Source organism: Rosa chinensis, chromosome 7 (assembly GCF_002994745.2).
Source record: "Rosa chinensis cultivar Old Blush chromosome 7, RchiOBHm-V2, whole genome shotgun sequence".
NCBI classification, from domain to species: Eukaryota; Viridiplantae; Streptophyta; class Magnoliopsida; order Rosales; family Rosaceae; genus Rosa; species Rosa chinensis.
The window spans coordinates 12,261,356-12,280,543 of record NC_037094.1 but is presented as its reverse complement, the minus strand read 5'-3'; the positions used below and the strand labels follow the sequence as shown (position 1 = coordinate 12,280,543).

At 39.1% G+C, this 19,188-nt stretch overlaps 3 protein-coding genes and 2 pseudogenes across 3 annotated transcripts; 2 read left to right on the top strand and 3 right to left on the bottom strand.

Annotated features, from left to right (window-relative positions):
• Positions 1-136: 136 nt before the first annotated feature.
• LOC112180345 lies at positions 137-4,126 on the bottom strand. Its single transcript, XM_024318878.2, has 5 exons — positions 3,611-4,126; positions 3,242-3,457; positions 1,698-3,146; positions 1,402-1,584; positions 137-1,159 (listed from the first exon to the last, which is right to left on the bottom strand). Exons 1-5 carry the CDS (start codon positions 3,962-3,964, stop codon positions 275-277), a joined length of 3,087 nt encoding a protein of 1,028 aa, XP_024174646.1. The 5' UTR covers positions 3,965-4,126; the 3' UTR covers positions 137-274.
• A 2,214-nt stretch (positions 4,127-6,340) lies between these two features.
• On the top strand, positions 6,341-10,311 carry LOC112180177 (annotated as a pseudogene).
• Positions 10,249-13,357, bottom strand: LOC112180178 (WAT1-related protein At3g28050). The gene is made up of 8 exons (XM_024318681.2): positions 13,217-13,357; positions 12,902-13,103; positions 12,727-12,789; positions 12,501-12,617; positions 12,076-12,322; positions 11,823-11,981; positions 11,578-11,729; positions 10,249-10,633 (listed from the first exon to the last, which is right to left on the bottom strand). The coding sequence occupies exons 2-8, from the start codon at positions 13,072-13,074 to the stop codon at positions 10,453-10,455; spliced, it is 1,092 nt and encodes a 363-aa protein (XP_024174449.1). The 5' UTR covers positions 13,075-13,103; positions 13,217-13,357; the 3' UTR covers positions 10,249-10,452.
• On the top strand, positions 13,258-14,936 carry LOC112180181 (RING-H2 finger protein ATL48). The gene is made up of 2 exons (XM_024318688.1): positions 13,258-13,405; positions 14,583-14,936. The coding sequence occupies exons 1-2, from the start codon at positions 13,321-13,323 to the stop codon at positions 14,753-14,755; spliced, it is 258 nt and encodes an 85-aa protein (XP_024174456.1). The 5' UTR covers positions 13,258-13,320; the 3' UTR covers positions 14,756-14,936.
• A 677-nt stretch (positions 14,937-15,613) lies between these two features.
• LOC112177416 lies at positions 15,614-17,186 on the bottom strand (annotated as a pseudogene).
• Positions 17,187-19,188: the final 2,002 nt, after the last annotated feature.

The window sequence follows — 19,188 nt, the reverse complement described above, 5'->3', positions numbered from 1 at the left end:
AGAAAATAAAAAAACTGTTGATACTCATGAATGAATTATGTTACAATTCCGCGCATATAGGGAGATGCATGTTTCAACTAGATGGAAATAAAAAAAATTAAAAAAAATGAATGAAATCAAGGACAAAACTCTGATCTTGGGTTGTTTCAGTTTGACATATGAAATGCAAACATCCACAACTACAATTAAAACTCTTTTATACCTTCGCCTGATTCCAAATCCCGCCACAGTCAAAATATATTAGATAGTCTGGTGCAAGTTACAAACCGTTAGTTCACGACAGATCCCCTATCTCTGAATTCACAGCTATGTCTACCATCCTGGCCAATTCTATTGCTGCGCCAACATAACTATGTGGTGTCAAGTTGAGTAGAATGGTCTTTGCTTCATCAGGTAATTCCAACCCTTTGGTAAACTCTCTTATACTTTCCTTGGTAACTGCTTTTCCTCTGGTCAGTTCCTTCAACTTTTCATAGGGCTCAGGAACACCATATCTCCTCATTACTGTTTGTATGGGTTCAGCAAGAACTTCCCAACACTGATTTAAGTCCTCAAAAATGCAAGCTTCATTGACCTGAAGTTTTGATATCCCCTGAAGTGTACTTTTGTAGGCAAGAAGAGAATGCCCTAATCCCAAACCCATGTTTCTCAAAACAGTCGAGTCGGTCAAGTCCCGCTGCCAACGTGAAATGGGCAACTTCATGCTCTGGTGAAGAAAATTGCCATTAGCCACACCAAGATTACCTTCACTGTTTTCAAAATCAATAGGGTTGACCTTGTGAGGCATTGTTGAAGACCCAATCTCACCAGCCTTGGTTGTTTGCTTAAAATAACCCAAAGATATGTAGTCCCATACATCTCTATCAAAGTCAGTCAATATGTTATTAAACCGGAAAATTGCTTGAAAAAGTTCCGCCATATAGTCATGAGGTTCGATCTGAGTGACATAGGAATTAAAACTCAACCCAAGAGATCTTACAAACTCTTTATTAACTTGGGGCCAATTAACATCAGGATATGCAACTTCATGAGCGTTGTAATTTCCAACAGCACCAGCCAATTTCCCCATTATATCCACACAAGACATCTCCTTCCATTCTCTGCTCAATCTGACAGCAAATATAGCCATTTCTTTCCCCAAAGTTGTAGGTGAGGCAGGCTACAAGGTGAAAGGAAGATATAACAAGCCCAAAGTAGAAGGTACAAGTAATTGAAAGTCAAAGCAACTTATGAAAAGAAGCATGATTGAGCCTGAGAAGCTAACAGTATCAGAGTTGCCTAAACTGAATTTGTTCACTACCTTTCAAAAGCTAAAAGAAAAGCGTACAAGTATAAAATACAGCTTTGTAAAACTAGTAATGTATGAACACAACTCAGTGCATTTAAGATACCATTTCATACCTGTCCGTGAGTGCGAGATAGCATAGGAATATGAGAGTACTCCTTAGCCATGGTACATAGTGCCTGAACCAAATCACCAATGATAGGAAACATGACATTGTTCATAGCTCCTTTCAGCATCAATGCATGTGCAAGATTGTTGATGTCCTCGGATGTGCATGCAAAGTGAAAAAATTCAAGCACCTTCAATAAGAGGAAACAGGTTAAGAAGCTATTCAAACATTCAAAACAGCAAATATTAGATAAAACTGAGGAGGTTAGTCCAGCATCTGAAAACCACAAAAGTGAGTTTTAACCTTTGCTATCTCTGGGTGTGATTTGCATCTCTGTTTCAAAAAATACTCCACCGCTTTTACGTCATGGTTTGTCACTTTCTCAATCTCCTTTATCTCTAGTGCGTCATTGATGCTAAACCCATCAATTATTTCTTGCAAAAACGACTGAGCACTTTCCCCAAAGCTGGTAACCTCTATCACTTCAGGAATTTGTGAAAGCCATAGCAACCATTTGATCTCAACTATAACACGGAAGTAGATTAAACCATATTCACTCATATAAGGAGCCAAGTCCTTTACTTTACCCCAGTACCGGCCATCCAATGGTGACAAAGCCAGCAAACTTGAAAGCTCGAGTTCACAAGAAGAACTACCAAACACCATCTTCACCTTCTCAGCAGGAACATTGGTGTCTTTTATGGTGGCTCTAACGGCCACATCTACCGTCTTCGCCAAAACAACAGCAGATCCAACATAGCTATGTGGTGTCAATTTTGATAAAATGTTCTTTGGTTCTTCAGGTAATTCCAAGCCTTTGACAAACTCTTTTATACTTTCTGCAGTAACTGTTCTCCCTCTTGTAAGTACCTTCAGCTTCTCATATGGCTCTGGAACATCATATCTTCGCATAACAGTTTGTATTGGTTCGGCAAGCACCTCCCAAGAGTGATTCAAATCTTCACTTATGCGACCTTCATTAACCTGAAGCTTTGATATTCCCCGCAGCGTGCTTTTGTAGGCAAGAAGAGAATGGCCGAATCCAACACCCATGTTCCTCAGAACAGTAGAATCAGTCAAGTCACGCTGCAAACGTGATTTAGGCAACTTATCACTCAGATAGGAAAAAACTCCACTAGCCATGCCAAGATTACCTTCACTATTCTCAAAATCAATGGGGTTTACTTTGTGAGGCATTGTTGAAGACCCAATTTCACCAGCTTTTGTTGTCTGCTTAAAGTATCCCAAAGATATGTACCGCCATATATCACAGTCAAAGTCGATCAAGATATTATTAAATCTGATATAAGCATGAAAAAGTTTTGCCATATAGTCATGTGTCTCGATCTGGGTAACATATGGATTGAAACTTACACCGAGAGATGTGACAAACTCTTCAGCAACTAAGGGCCAATCAATATTAGGATATGCAACCATATGAGCATTGTAATTTCCTACAGCACCAGCAAGCTTCCCCATTATTGCCACTTGAGAAACTTCCTGCCTCTGTGTGCTTAACCTGACAGCGAAAACAGCCATTTCCTTCCCCAAAGTTGTAGGTGAGGCCGTCTGTCCATGAGTACGTGAAAGCATGGGAATGGCAGCATGCTCTTTTGCCATGTCACATATTGCTCGAATCAAATCGTCCATGACAGGAAGCAGGACATTGTTGACAGACTCTGTCAACATCAATGCGTGTGCAATATTGTTGATATCCTCAGACGTGCAAGCAAAATGATAAAACTCAAGCACCTACAGTAAAACAATCCACATTCAAATCTCGATAACTTACACCAAACATATACTATCAGGAATCATATCGAATCAAAAGCAGAAGCTCTTTCGACCTTAGCTATCTCTGGATGTGAACTGCTTCTCTGCTTCAAAAAGTACTCCACCGCTTTTACATCGTGGTTAGTGGTCTTCTCAATCCTCTTTACCTCTCTTGCATCATTAATGCTAAACCCATCAATAATCCCTTGCAAGTAAGACTGAGCTTCTTCACTGAAATTCGGCACCTCTATAACTTCAGGGATTTGAGAAAGCTTCAGCAACCATTTAATCTGACACACAATCTCTATAAATGAATGACACCCTTCATATAATACTAGACTTGCAACATGTGTTTGATTGAATCAAAATACAAAGCTTGCGGAATTAAAGTTTTGATCTTTTTCAATATTAAAGTTCGAAAAACTAGTAAATTAGAGCATTACCTCAACAAGAACACGGTAGTAGATGAGGCCATACTCACTCAAATAAGGAGCCAATTCCTTCACTACACCGCTATACCGGCCGTCCAACGGAGACAACGCCGTCAAGTCCGGATGCTCGTTATCGCCGGAAAAGTTTCCGTCTTTAGCGGCGGCGGCCCTGAGAGCGCAATCTCTGAGAGGAAATGCGAGAGAAGCATTGGGAGGATGAAGGTAAAGATTGAAGCTTGAAGGGTCGGTGGGTTTTTGGGATTTGGGTGGGAGAGGAGTGAAGTGGAGAAGGCGGGAAGAGAGACCCAAATTCATGAATCGAAAGGTGTTGAGGTCGAGGATGGGGGTGGTGTACTTGGAGCTCATTCTCCGGGTGCTTTTTTGACCTGTGTTGTTCGCCTGGCTGTTGTTAAACCCTAAAGTTTTGCTTAAAGAGTAAAGGAGGGTTTAGGATTCGGATAATGGAGCGGGTCTGGATTGACCCGAGTTGGTGATTCAGGTCAATCCGAAGACAAAAGTTGAGATGGATAACCAGTCAGTGAGTACTTGGTTTACCATTTGTAACTGAACAAGTAAGCATTGTTTTGTTCTACTTGGTAGGGCTGCGGCTCAAAATCTAATTTCTGTCTGTTTTGGATTCTTTACAAGACTTTGGGTAAGTATTATGGCGTACATAGAATTCTTGGAGTTTTTCTTTAGAAGTAAAGATTTATGATTACTTTCGATGATTCGGAATCCTATTGTAAGTCTGACTAATTGTGAGATAAAACCTTAAAGGCATAGCTTTACGTGTGGATCAACAATTGAGAGTTCTGATAATTTGAGAGATTTTGAGAGTTGCAAGGTTTGAGAGATCGGATGTACGTCTTTGGAGGTTCTCTATTGAGAATTTGGGTGTGAGGAGAGAAGTTATTTGAGTGTGGAAGAACCAAAACGTTCTTCAAGAGTTTGTAATATTCTTCTCGTTTAGTGGATCCACCATCATCACCCGGGGACGTAGGTCAACTGCTTGACTGAACCTCGTCAGCAAATTGCTTGCATAGTTTGTGATTACTATCTTCATTTGATTTCAATCTTGGGTTAAGGAATTCTGAATTTCCTAACAATACTATATTTGCATGATGATAACTTAATACTGTATTTTATTTTACATATTATTCGGGTAAAATATAAAGTTGTATTGTGTATTGAAGACACTGTATTAAGGATACATTGCTCATACTTATCATTCGCATGCTTTTTATTGTGTGCTACTGAAGAAGTGAAGATACCGCTAGAGATAGTGGTGCGTGTATTGATCAAGATACTGGCGGTGCTCCAGTTTGTTTCATTCTACATCTGCATCAACAAGACCATTCATGAGAACCCAGGAAACGCCCGATAAAAAGTAGGCGAATGATAAGTATGAGCAATTTGTCAAGGTCACAATATAATCTCATTTTATCATTTTTGTTTTTAAAAATCAACTTTAGAAAATCATTTTTGAAAAGTGTCTGAACAAATCCTAAGTTTCATACCGATAAACTCTTAATAGATTATTGTAGGTTTGCAAATCACTAATCAGTTAATTTTTGTTATAGGTTAACTACCATGCAAGGGTTTTAATTCACTGGTTTTATTTTTTTTAGAGGCTAATCTAGTCCTTGTTGGTCTTGTTGTGCTTATGGTTGGAACACTGGCTGCACTTCACAATGCTCCTGACAGTATTGTTGTAGGACCTGTAGATGATGAATGTGTTGTTTCAAGGCCCTTATTGGTGCTATTGATTGGAATGTTTGTTTAGGGTTGTAATTGTGTTCAGAATATATTGATGTTTTTGCTGCGTAGTAACAACCACACTATTTAAATTTTCCAATGTATCATTTTTTATTGAAATATGTTTTGTTGTTTCAAGAGTACTGATTTTCAACTTGACCGTTCGATAGATGATGTGATTCAAAACTCTTGCAATTCCATATGAGAAATTGTGTAGTTTAATTGTTTGACAATGGCAGATCTATTCAAATATATTGATGGTGTTTGGGGATTTGGGGTTTTCAGAGAAATTAGGGTTTTCAAGTTAGGATTTGGGGTTTAGAAATTAGAATCGAGTCAAGAAAGTGAGGGAACTGATGACTTGGGACTAGATTGAAAGAACTTAGGCTGAGTTTAGGAATTTTAGGCTGAGGGTCGAAGAACTAAAAAGGGGAAGAAGGAGTCGAAGAACTGAGATACTGAGGGTAAGAGTGCGGTTTATTTTTAATTGAAAATAACGTTGTTTTTATTTATTTATTTAAGAATCGCACCGCACCATCGGTTCGGGACACGGTTCCACAGGTTTTGGGTCTAAAGTCCCAGGCCTAAACAAGCCTATTGAAATGCATATTAGTCTCTTAGTTGTAACTTAATACAATATTATTATCGAGACAAATATCTTATATTGGCAAAACTCATATTTATCCAAAGAATAAGAATTCTAAACATATAAGTGAATATTAACCGATGCAATTTTACTATCGCTATTATTTATTAACTTTTAGTTCCTTATAAAAACCTTTTTAATTATTATGCTTTTCGTTCAAGTCGTCGCACATTCGGACTTGATACTACTAATCTGATGGCTTTGTGGGCAATCATGTCTTGCTCTCTTTTTGGATAATTGGACTGGGCCGGCAAGATAGATGTCGCGGCGTTAACTTCCTAATTCCGACATAACCCCCTGCCTGCTTCACAATTCGCAATTTGTTTTGTGATTTAAGGGTGTGTTATGATTCCGAAACTCTATATTGAAATTCTGTTTATGAGTTCATCGCCAAAAAAAAAAAAGAAACGTTGTAGCTGTTTGACCGTTTTTGTTTAAGTTTGACCCTCCTCCCTCCAGTTTTATTACTCTGCGCCTCTTTTTTCCCGCATTTTCTTCCTCTTCGTCTCCCTCAAACCTAAATCCCACCCACTACACACATTCTCAGAAAATCTCAGAAACCCTCCTAAATTCAAAAACCCAAATCACCCTCAATGGGCGACAACAAGCGAAAACGAGGCCGTAAGCCCAAAACCCCCACCCCCGAAACCCTAGCCACCACCACCGCATCCCCACCACCACCAACAACAACCACATCCGCCGCAGACGACGATGACGACGCCGTTTTCTCAGTCAGCAACGTCGAGATTATCGACCCCAAATCCCCCGCCGCGGCCGCGGCCGCCCCAAGAAGCTCCCGAAGCTCTCCGAAAACGGCGACCACGACCCGCCCGCCCCGGCCGATTCGGATCCCGGAACGGCCTGGGAGGGCGGGGCGAGGGTGGTGCCGTCGATGGACGCGGTGGTGAAGGTGTTCTGCACGCACACCGAGCCGAATTTCTCGCTGCCGTGGCAGCGAAAGAGGCAGTACAGCTCGAGCAGCAGTGGGTTTGTGATTGGCGGCAGGAGGGTGCTCACCAATGCTCACTCAGTGGAGCATTACACCCAGGTCAAGCTCAAGAAGCGCGGCTCCGATACCAAGTACTTGGCCACTGTTCTCGCTATTGGCACCGAGTGTGACATTGGTACTCCCAAAACATTTCATTTGTCATTACTGTTGTTTACTTTCGCTGCGAGTGTTGGGCCGGTATCACGTGTTGAAAAAGCTTCACTAGTTGTGCATTGAGCCTCGTTAATTGGTTTAGTGGATTATGCAAAAGCCGTTTGAGTTTATTTGGATTTGTAGGATGAAAGTGTTTGTCTTACGTGCAAGTGTTTTGTATGCGGTGTTTGCAGCGATGCTTACGGTTGATGATGATGAGTTTTGGGAAGGTGTGTCACCGGTGGAGTTTGGGGAGTTGCCTGCGCTGCAGGATGCTGTTACTGTCGTGGGTTATCCGATTGGGGGAGACACGATTTCAGTGACGAGTGGCGTTGTATCGCGGATTGAGATTCTGTCGTATGTTCATGGGTCGACTGAACTGCTAGGTTTGCAGGTTGTTAATATGCCACTCTCACAGCAGAAAGAGAATTTGTTATTCTAGCATTTTAGTAGATTTGTTACTTACCTGTTTAATGTTTTTCCTAATTCCTTCTCTTTTGCATTTTCCAGATAGATGCTGCGATCAACTCTGGAAACTCGGGTGGGCCTGCTTTTAATGATAAAGGAACTTGTGTGGGTATTGCATTTCAGTCCCTAAAGCATGAGGATGCGGAGAATATTGGTTATGTCATACCCACACCAGTAATAATGCACTTCATCAAAGATTATGAGAAGAATGGAGCATATACAGGTAAATGTGATACATGTTGATCTGTTTAAGCATTTAACTTTTTGGAAATTTCTGTCTTTCCTTGTAGCAGCATATTATGATGGTAATTGTGGTAGTCGGGCAGGTCCTTATTATGATCATTTTTTGCATTACTTTGCATCTTATAATTGTCCATAATGTGCCAGGATTTCCAATTCTTGGGATTGAGTGGCAGAAAATGGAAAATCCTGATTTGCGTACATCAATGGGGATGAAACCTGACCAAAAGGGTGTTCGTATCAGAAGAATTGATCCCACTGCTCTGGAATCTCAGGTTTTGAAGCCATCTGATATTCTTCTCAGCTTTGATGGAGTTAATATTGCCAATGATGGAACAGGCATGTGTTATTCAGTTATTCTCATGTTCCAATGACACATTGATATGTATTATGTGTATATTCTTACATCTATTATTCGTTTGATCAAAAAATAAAAATCCAATACATTGTTGAGTTTGTGGTTATCCTTGCTTTTATATGTTTCTTCTATGATTTTCTGCTAAGATGTCATAATTGTGTTGATAAGTATTGTATTTCTCACTTATATATTGCTTTGTAATGTCTTTCATTTATCTCTCTTTCTGCCTATAAGTGCTTCTTGTACTCTATGTGATTTGGCATTTCCCATGATGATTTTCAGTTCCTTTTCGGCATGGAGAACGCATAGGTTTTAGTTACCTCATATCCCAGAAATATACTGGGGATAACTCAAAGGTTAAAGTTCTGCGCAATTCTGAGATTCTCAGTTTTGATATAAAACTTGCATCCCACAAAAGACTAATTCCAGCACACATCAAGGGCAGACCTCCTTCATATTATATTGTTGCAGGATTTGTTTTCACAGCTGTATCTGTTCCCTATCTTCGATCCGAGGTTGGTAGTTTACTTTGACATCACTCTGCTTGATATTTTTATATGTTTGCTTTATTAGTGATCTTAAAGCTGTTTCTATCATCTGCTCAGCTACTTCTATCATCGGTTCAGCTTAATTTGTTCACTGGTTTATCTTACTAAAAGCATGTTGCTGAATGGAAGTTTTGGGATATTTATTAATCAATATTGTGTCTTACTATGTTTATTTTATCTACAGTGTCTTTGCCTGTGTGTGTAACCATTACTAAAGTAATTCAAGTTGGGGTAGGGTTAAGCAAAACTCGACACAAACCTAAAATGACATGGTCTAAGCATGACATAACATGGCTTGGTTGCCACTAAGACGCTCTATCTTTGCCTCATTTGCATTTTGTAATAGTTGCTAATAACTTTAAATTTATGGCAATTCTATAGCTAGCGTTTAGGTTTCATATGAAATAAGATAAATTTTCTGTATACTAGGTTGTCATCCAACTCTTTTTGCTTGTATTTACAGTATGGAAAGGATTATGAGTTTGAAGCTCCTGTCAAACTTCTGGACAAAATGCTGCATTCCTTGCGGCAGTCACCGGATGAGCAGCTTGTAGTGGTTTCTCAGGTATCCTATCTCTGTCTCTCAACTTTTGTGTCTCTATCTATTCTGGTGGGGTTGTTCTATTGATCCTATGCTGACTTTCCTCCCCCTCAATCTGCAAACATCTTTCAGGTGCTTGTGGCTGATATCAACATTGGGTATGAAGACATAGTTAACACGCAGGTAAGCGGTTGCTCTCTGCGGCCTTTTATTTTGATATTATAATTTTGCCAATTAATAGCGGAACTACTTCAAATAGCTCTCTTTGATGACATACTCTCTATGTTTGTGTAGGTTCTTGCTTTTAATGGTAAGCCTGTGAAGAATCTAAAAAGCTTGGCCAGCATGGTAGAGAACTGTGAGGATGAGTTTTTGAAATTTGATTTAGAATACCAACAGGTTCTCTCTCTCTCTTTTTCAACATCTTTTTCAATATCTATCTCTATCTCCGATACATGTGGTGTGTACCTGCATTATGTCTCTATCATATGTTAAGAATTGGAACTGGTGTTTGTGCAGATGGCAGTCCTCCGAACAAATACTGCAAAAGCAGCTACCCTAGATATTCTTGCTACACACTGCATACCGTCAGCAATGTCTGATGATTTGAAGACTTGAGGTTTCACTGTATGCAGGCTCACAATTTTCTATTTCTTTGTAGCCCTGCCTACTGCGCCGGTTCTGTCTTATGCAACATCTCAAATAGAAATTGTAGGACTATTCAGGGTGGACATGCTTCCTGAGCTTTCATAGTGATATTGTTTACTGGCCAGCCATAGGGGATTTTTTGCTCGGAGAACCTGGTTGGTGAGTTGCGGCATTGGGGATTGTTATATTTTTACTTATTTTTTCAAGTTATTGATGTAAACATGAAGATCATTGCTGGTTTAGCATCAGACACCAGAGATGTAAGAGTTGAGTCATTCAACTCAGAAAATGTCAACTTCAAACTATAAGGAAACAAAAAGAAATGTCTACATTTTATGTATTTTGTTATGCCATAGGTTCTCCCAATATATACATGAACTTTTTTCTTGTTGCTAGGAATATAAAAAACGCTAGTGTTATTGTAGTTTATATATGATAATGTGGTAATTGCATCTAGCCATGAAACATATATGATAATGTGGTAATTGCATCTAGCCATGACACATGTTTTAAACATGTACTTCGCTCTCCAATAGAGGCTTCTTCTGAGATGACGACTGCAGCCTATCAATCTCATCCTCCTGGGATTCACCATCTTCCTTTGTTTTTATATCCAAACCTTTTTCCTCTTTTGATTGCGCCCAGATTACTCCGTAAAATCCCACAACAATTACCACTGCTCCAATAAGGCTGCCAGAAAAAAGAGATGAAAAATAACTGTATTTATTGTCCGCTCAAAGGCAAAGCTAATCTTGTGCTTTTGAATTTAGTATTCTCCACTGTAACTCACAGCAAAAGGGAGCATACATCTGTATAATGGATTTTGAGATTCTCATAATACAAGTTTTGATGACTGGGTTTTACAATTACTGGTGTAACTATAGAGGATGATACTAAACATCAGTAAGATGGGTTATAATTGGATTTCCATGAGAAAGTAAGCACTATCTAGTCTCTGTTATCAGAGTTGTTACAAAAAAACCCTTGCCACATGCTTTCTAGATTTCTAATAGTTTCACCATGAGCAAAATAACGTGCATAAACAGAACTTGATCCTATCTGCCCCTTATGGTAGATGCAACGTGCTTTTCATTATAAATGGTTGTGTAGGACTAAATAAAACGTTTCTAAACAACCCTGGAAACAAGTCTGACTGGCAGATGCAAGTCATTTTCATGCTTTCCAATTTCCACCCTCCCCATACAAATAACTACTCTTTCTAGCTTTTTTATTGTCAAGAAGTTTCATAACCCATGTCATCTTTAGCTTCCTGAGCAAGAAACACAATAAAAGAATTCAATACTACAATCCGTATTGGATACACTTTAACATTTTCACACCAGACGCACAAGTTATGCATTTCTTGTTCTATCACAGTATCTTACTTAGAATACACCGTTTAAAGATTGCATAAGACCTAATAGATTACTGTATAACGATGACTCTGAAGTCATGAAAGCATATTAAAGTACCATCTGAATTAAGTCCTTTAATAAAGCTATGTTCTTGACTAATGAGGCATACTATTAAGGGCGTGTCTATCTAATTCACTATTTATGATCAAGTCACCTACTAATCACTAAAGTAGGCAGCATGATCTGAAAATGACAATAGGGAGAGACAGAGGTTGTTACCTTCCAACATGGAGTTCTTCCCCTAGAAAGATAGCGCCTAGCAAAGCAGCAATGGCAATCCCCAAAGGCTTGAACATAGCCACAAATACAGGTCCTTTCTTTTTTATGCACCATGTTTGCACAGAGAATGTTAAAACACCTCCACAAATAGCCTGCGTATTAAGGAACGAATGCTATGAATCAGAAGCTACTTCAATACAAAGCTAAATTAGCAAATTAAAGGAAATCTATTTCTATGTGCTTACTGAATAGAAGATAGAGGCAAGCTCAATGTCAGGCCTCAGTGTCCAGGCACTTGGATTCCTTTCAACAAACAAAGAAAGTATTGTACACTGAATGGTTCCAAATAAGGAATAGAAGGAGACTATGGTCATCTCTGAGGGGTATCCTTTAAGAATTGCAGCCTTCAGATATAATGTGAACAAAGATCAGCTCCATTCTCACAGAGTCTTTGAAGGAAAAAAGAAGAAAGCAGATCGCACATGACAGTGATATTACCTGAGCAGTATTCCATATTGCAAGACATGAAGAAGCTGTTGCAAGAAAAAGGCCTCCAATGATCCAATTATTCATTGATGTTGACGAAGAGGTGTTCGAGGGAGAAGAGTCAGGAATTGATTGAACTGGTGTGCCAAAAAGTGGAGCACCCTTGTAGAGAGTGACAATCAATGCTCCTGATATGGATACCAGGGTGCCCATGATTTTGATCTGGCTTATTGAGTTCCTCAAATCTAACTTTTCCATTCTACAAGCAGACACAAAATCTTAAGTACCTAGTAACAAAAGTCTCTCCTTACTCCCTCAGGAATTTCCAGTAAGTTCCCAAATTAATTTCATCTCATGATTTATGTTCAAAAGAAATTAAAGGTTTTCATAAAGGGCTTGGAATTTTGCTATTGTTTGAGCAAGGAAAGGAGACACACCTGAAGATAACAGCAAGAAAGAAAGTGAAAGCCGGGACCAAATTGCTCATTGCAGAAGCAAGAGTGGGAGAGCTGTAGCTTACTCCAGTGAACACACAGTTCTGCATAATAGTTATCCTGAAAATTTGAGGTAAAGTCAACAAAACAAGGGTAAGAAGCCCTACACTACATGTCTCCAAAGTAAAAGCTTTTCAGATGATAGAATTACAACAGTAAATTCGCATACCCAGCAAGGCTAAGAAGGAAGAATTTACAGAGAATGGAGAAGGTCAATGGGGGTCTCTTATTTCTGCACATAAAAACAAAAACAGAGTTTCAAGATGATGAACAGGAAGATTCCAGAACCTTCATTGGCCAAGATTGAAGATGGAAATGGAGATTTGAGTGAAGTAGTGCACCACCTGTGGATTATGAAAGAAGAAGGGAGGAGGATGAGAGTGGCAAGAGCATTTGAGTAGACAACAAAAACAAAGTGACTCATTCCTCTGGACATGGCCGCTTTGCTTAGTGTGGTCATTCCCACATCCAAACACTCCACCATTACCATCCCTGCAAATGGCAGATAAGTCCCCATATCTCCCAGGCCACTTTCTCTCCTTCAACCTGAAAATCATATTATTGGTGTTATATATAGAGAGAGAGAGAAATATAACTGGGCCCTGCTGGGCCTGTATTTCTAATTTTAGAAACAAGACCCATGACCCGAAAGTACCAACCGCGTTATTTATTTCATTTTGCTACTTGCTCGGTTGTGGGATTCCAATTTAGGGCAGTCGACCCCAAATTCGATTCAATTTCCCTGCTCTTGACATTGGGTTTTATGGAGAAGATGGGGGAGGTTGAGCCCAGTTTGGAAGTTTTCTTTGAGGAGAAGAAGAGGAAGAGGAACCCTTTTGTACCGGTTGGTAAGTTTCCTTTTGCCAGTTTCTCTGTGATTTGCTTTGTTGTGGTTTATATGTAATAGCAGCAAAGGTTTGGTCTTTGGTGGATTTGGGATAGTATTATATTGGTTTTTTTTATTTTTTTTGTCTTAATATATTAAAGGCGTAAAAACTAATGATTGAAGTGAATGATTGTCCGGTTAGATATAAGACAGTGCAGAGTTCAATCTCTAATCTTCATCCATGAGTTCTTTTATCTGCTGTATATGAATTTAGAGAAGTAGGCCTCCATTTGGCAAAGAATGTTTATTTGATATATTACAGTGTAAACTGTTCTGTTGAAGTTATGTGTTCTTATGGCACCAGTCCAGTTTCTTAGCAAAAGAGTTTCACCTGGTGAACATTAAGTGTAATAGATGGTTGTTGCCTTTTTTTCCTGGTGAACATTAAGTGTAATAGATGGTTGTTGCCTTTTTTTTGTTTTGTTTTTGGGCTCCAAAGTTGATATTTTGTTAGGTTTCATCTAGTACTGTTCCTGGTTGTCTTGCAAAATGAGTTGAGGGGAAATTTAGGAGGGATCGGGAAGTATGTTAAGGATAAATGCTATTCAGATTGTTGGATTGAAGTCGCTTGCAAAATGATGGAAATAGCGGTTACCACAATTGGAGGTGTATGTATGGTGGGTTTAGTGTTTGGCAAAGGAATAAGATGCAAATAGTTGTTTTTCATGGCTCTGTGCTTTGCTTTGAACTTAAAAGACAAATGTTCTCCTTTGTGTCTGGTTGTAAGCGTCCAATTTTTAAATGCAACAGTTTAATAATTAAGAACTGAATGATATCAAGTTGATTTGCTCACAGATCTTATAGTCATGTATGTGTTTAGGAGTTGCTCACAGCCTCCAGACAAAGCAGGTGTACTATCTGTGGTTTGGTTCATTGTTGTTGGGGCATGTGAAACAACTAGAAGAAGATTTTCCTAGAATATGTTGCTTATGTTTTAAAGAGCTGTAGTCCACTTATTTTCTGCAAGGGACTGCCTTTACTTTCAGTCTGATCAACGATGATATGTCTGCTGCTATTTGCGTTTGGATTTTGTTTATATAAGGGCTGAGCTGACTTTCTGATGATCTTGTGCTTCCTCATTTTACAATTTACTCTTCATTGTGATCATTCCAGTAACGTTTTGGAATTGAACTTTTCAGGGGCCTTTTTGACTGCTGCTGTGCTCACAGCCGGCTTAATCAGCTTCAGGCAAGGGAATTCTCAGTTAGGCCAGAAGCTAATGAGAGCTCGTGTGGTTGTCCAAGGTGCCACAGTAGCACTTATGGTTGGCACCGCATACTACTACGGGGAGAATCCATGGAAGAAAAGTTAAACTATTGATTTCTATTGTTTCATTCCTTTTATGCTGTTGCTAGTTGCCAAATAAAATGTTGTTTCATTCTTGTTGAAGCGAAATTTGGTAGTACCAGAATCAATTATGTGTGTAACATCCTGAAAAGTGGATATTTACAGCGCGTGCTAAATATATAAATAACAATTTTCAAATTAGAAAAGACGAGTTCTGAGAATCTGAGGGTTTGAAGCTCAGGAGAACAGTGTCCGGGACAAAGATTTGAGGCAACCGAAGACTCGAGGTCTTAGGTTTGGGGCTTGCGGTAAGAGCTTTGGGTTCAAGCCCGAAGTATGGGTGCATTGTCAACGTTTGAGGCTCAAAATTTGGTTCTGAGGTTGGGGACCAACCTGATCGGGCCTATGATCATGGATGCTATGAATAAACATGCTCCCAAACAATGAGATGTGCATTGTCATTTGGGTTTGAGTTAAGGCAGTCGTCCTAAAATGTGCGTTGTCATTCAATCTGAGGCAAAATGAGGACAATGCACATTCCAAAATGGTCCATTTCACATGAGAAGTTGATCATCACCAGATTTGATATAAGCAATCGAAGGATAAGATTTGAGACAGATTAGGGTTTTGAAGAAAATAGGTCATACCATATTCAACAAAAACACTTGTATATCTTTGTTTTTTTTTCCTTCAGAAAATATAAGAGAGAAAAATGTTGACACCAATAGATGATTGCACCATAAAGTGAACATATCTAAGTCTCAAAATCCACGGATGTTGATACACACACAAGCTAATTGTCTTGACAAAGGCACCAATTATCTAGTGATGGCACAAAAAGTGTTCGTATCAAGTTTAAAGATGGGTGAATGAATAAAGCCATCTAGTTCTTCAAGCCATCTAGTTCTTCCTGAGGGTATAACAAACCACCGTCAACAGGCAGTGAGGCTTGTTCCAGGTGGAATGCAAGCATCACCCTTCTCACCAGCACATATGAACAGAGCTTCTGCATCCCTCACAAGGCCATCAAGATTTATTTGACCACTCAGTTCACTGATGAATTTGATTAGAGTGTCTTTATCCATCTGCTCCCCAATGATCTTACTACGGTATCGCTTGAGTATCGCAACACACACATACAAGTGCAGGTGCTCAGATGGATAATGTGTCCACAGAGCCTCCCATAATCTCAATGTCTTGTCGAATTCAAATTCCCTTTTGAACTGTAACAGAACCCAGCGGAAACAAAAGTGGTATTCCAAGCAGTTACGCTGCAGTGTAAAGTAATTATGCAATGGTCTGTCTAACAACTCCACCAAATTCCTTAAAGCAAGAAGTTGAGGGTCCATGCCTTTTTGGTCACGGTCAAAATTGGGGCCAAGGCGCTCCATCAGTCTAACAAAACACCAAAATGATTCCGACTCATCCCCCAGTACAAACAATATTGGGGACAGAAGATCATTCATACCCTGACAGTAACCAAGATCCAACTTGTAAAACGAGTATGTTAACAATATGTCATGCAACAGATCCACATTTGGATTATCATCCCCATTGTAGAAGGAGAGACATCTGTCGGTCCTCACCACATCTTTGTCAATAATGTGCTGCTCTGGGGAGATAGCCGAGATACTCTGCCATTGCTTCTTTAGTGTCTCAAACTCTGCCCTCTTCATTGCCTTAACATACTCCCTCTCTGTATATGTTGAATCATATGCATAGTGTCCCAGCAAGAATGGCCAGACCTCTTTCCGTAATTTGTGCTCAACTCCCCCATAAAATACTCTCTTTCTTAAAGCTTCTGAATCCATGATCCGCCCTTGAGAATCCAACAAGGTGTACCACTCATCACACCCCAAAGGTGACAAGACTGGACTTCTATCAGAGACGTTGTTCGAATCACCACAGAAGGGTTGCCAAGTTTTTTCTCGAGCAAATTTCGTCACGAGAGAGAATTTTTCCAACACTTGAATCGAGAGATCTCGTGCATGATGATCATGAACCTTTTGCCTTCGCCTCGAAATTATAGTTGTTAGAGGATTTTGAAAATCATTGACAAGAAATACATTATCATCCTCAGCTGATATCACAATAGACACATGCTGCTTGATTGTAGCAAGGAACTCCTTGACTCCTCCGTTGTACAAGTAGAGAGGGGGAAGCGCAAGTCCAGATGCCAAAACGACGATAATGTACTGCCATCCAGTGTGGCGTCGAATGGACCGAACCTCTGTCAATGGCACCTCCCTTATACTATAAACAATTCTATCTTTCTCACAAACCATGGCGTTTGAGTACGGAATCCATGCCATGAATAGACAAGAGCCCTTCTTGAATAGCGTTAATCGTCCACTAATCCTCTCTGATGCAAGCATGGCGTGGTGGATGCTCACATTATCCTTCATGTAAACCACCTCGGCGTTGTCGGAGAGGTCGTGGAGCTCCGGTTCCTGCATCGCTTCCGATTTCGAGAGAGAGAGATAAAAATCACAGCTCAGTCCCTAACAAAAATATTTAGTGATTTATAATTGCTTTAAATTGAGTGAGTTTTTACTTTTCGCTCTATAAAAACTAAGATTTTGTGCAAGAATAAAGGATGCAAAGAGAGAAGTAAAGAGAATAGTGACAACTACTCTATTCCTTTTGAGTATAGGAATCTTATTCTAATTAAAATTAGGAATCCTTTTGAGTCTAGGAAATCTTATTCTAATTAAGACTAGGAATCTAGAGTAATCTTCTCCCCCTATTACAATAATGGAAAATAATCCTAGTTTGGTAAGTCACACATAAATTGAATATCCTTCAATACTTCCCCTTGTGTCGTCCAAACATGATGTTATTTGACATCTGTTAGAACCTATTGGAAGATGATCCCACATTAAAGACCAGACTCTAGTCGTTTACACAAGCAACATATTAAATGGACAAACAAAAAGGGAAGGCCCATTGGATGGGAGGCAAGCCCATTTCCATTGGATATATTGTAAATATATATTAATAAATATATATATATATATATATATTTAATATATCAAAGATAGGGCCTTGAGCCTTGGTCAGAAATTAAAATTCCAATAAATTTTTTTAATTTTTATAAATTAAGATAAAAACAAAATTTGGGTAAAGTGATTCAAAACTGTTGTAACTGTTCAAATCAAATTCAAATTGAACAAACAGTTGCGTCTTCTTGTCCGTCCTCTATAAAATTGGCGTGAAGGTTCATTGCAAACAGATCTTCTTCGGCATCTCTTCTTTGACAAAACACTTTAGAGAAACACAAGTGACGTTCGCTAGGTTTCAAGGCATTCGTGCAAGGCCTTGGAACGAAAGTTGTATCTGGCAAGGTAGACGTCTACAATCAACCACAACATCGGTGTGGGGACTAATTTATGTCTTAGGACATTGCCCTGCATACGCAAGCCTCTCTCACAAGATCAAGTCTATGAATTCGAATCAACTTAGTTGTATTTATTTACATATTGCTTTACATATATATATATATATATATATTTGCTTTATATTTATGTCGTAGTATTCTGTTGATCGTAAATTTTCAACGACTAGGATTGATCAGGAGTTATCAATCCCCACGTGAAATAACAAGCTAAGACAAAAATTCGTTTAGGATTGCTGTTGATACTGAATTTGTTGGTATGGTTTCAGAAATTAACTTGGTTGGTGATACCAACGATTGGTGGGTGGATACTGGTGCAACAAGGCACGTATGTGCATATAGGAGTCCGTTCACTACTTACCAAGAGATTAATGGCGAAAATCTGTACATGGGGAATGCCTCTACATTTGCTGTGAAGGGGAAGGGCAAAGTGATACTCTCACTTACTTCTAGAAAGCAATTGGCCCTCCTTGATGTGCTCGATGTACTTGATATTCACAAAAACCTTGTGTCTGGTCCTGTTCTTGTTTCTAAGGGATTTAAGCTTGTTTGAGTCTGACAAAGTTGTAATAACTAAGGGTGGGCGATATGTAGGAAAGGGATACCTAACTAATGGTCTATTCAAACTGAACTTTATGCCTATTGATGCTTGTACTACTATTACTACTACTATGAATAAAATAACTAATGCTTCTACCTACTTGCTAGATTAGAGCATGTGAATTATTGCTCTTTAACCAGAATGGTAAACTCAGGATTGGTACCAAAGTGCAATCCTGATAAGGCTGCTGCACACAAATGTGAAATTTACACATAATCTAAATTTAAAAGACAACCTTTCAAATATGTGGAAATGTCAAATGAAGTATTGGGATTAATACATATTGACCTTTGTGACTTCAAAGCAACACCATCTCGTGGAGGGGAAAACTATTACATTTCCTTTATAGATGATTGCAGCAAATACTGCTATGTATATTTAATATATAGCAAAGATGAAGCCTTGGATATGTTTAAAAACTACAAGGTAGAAGTAGAGAATCAGCTTGACAGAAAAATTAAGA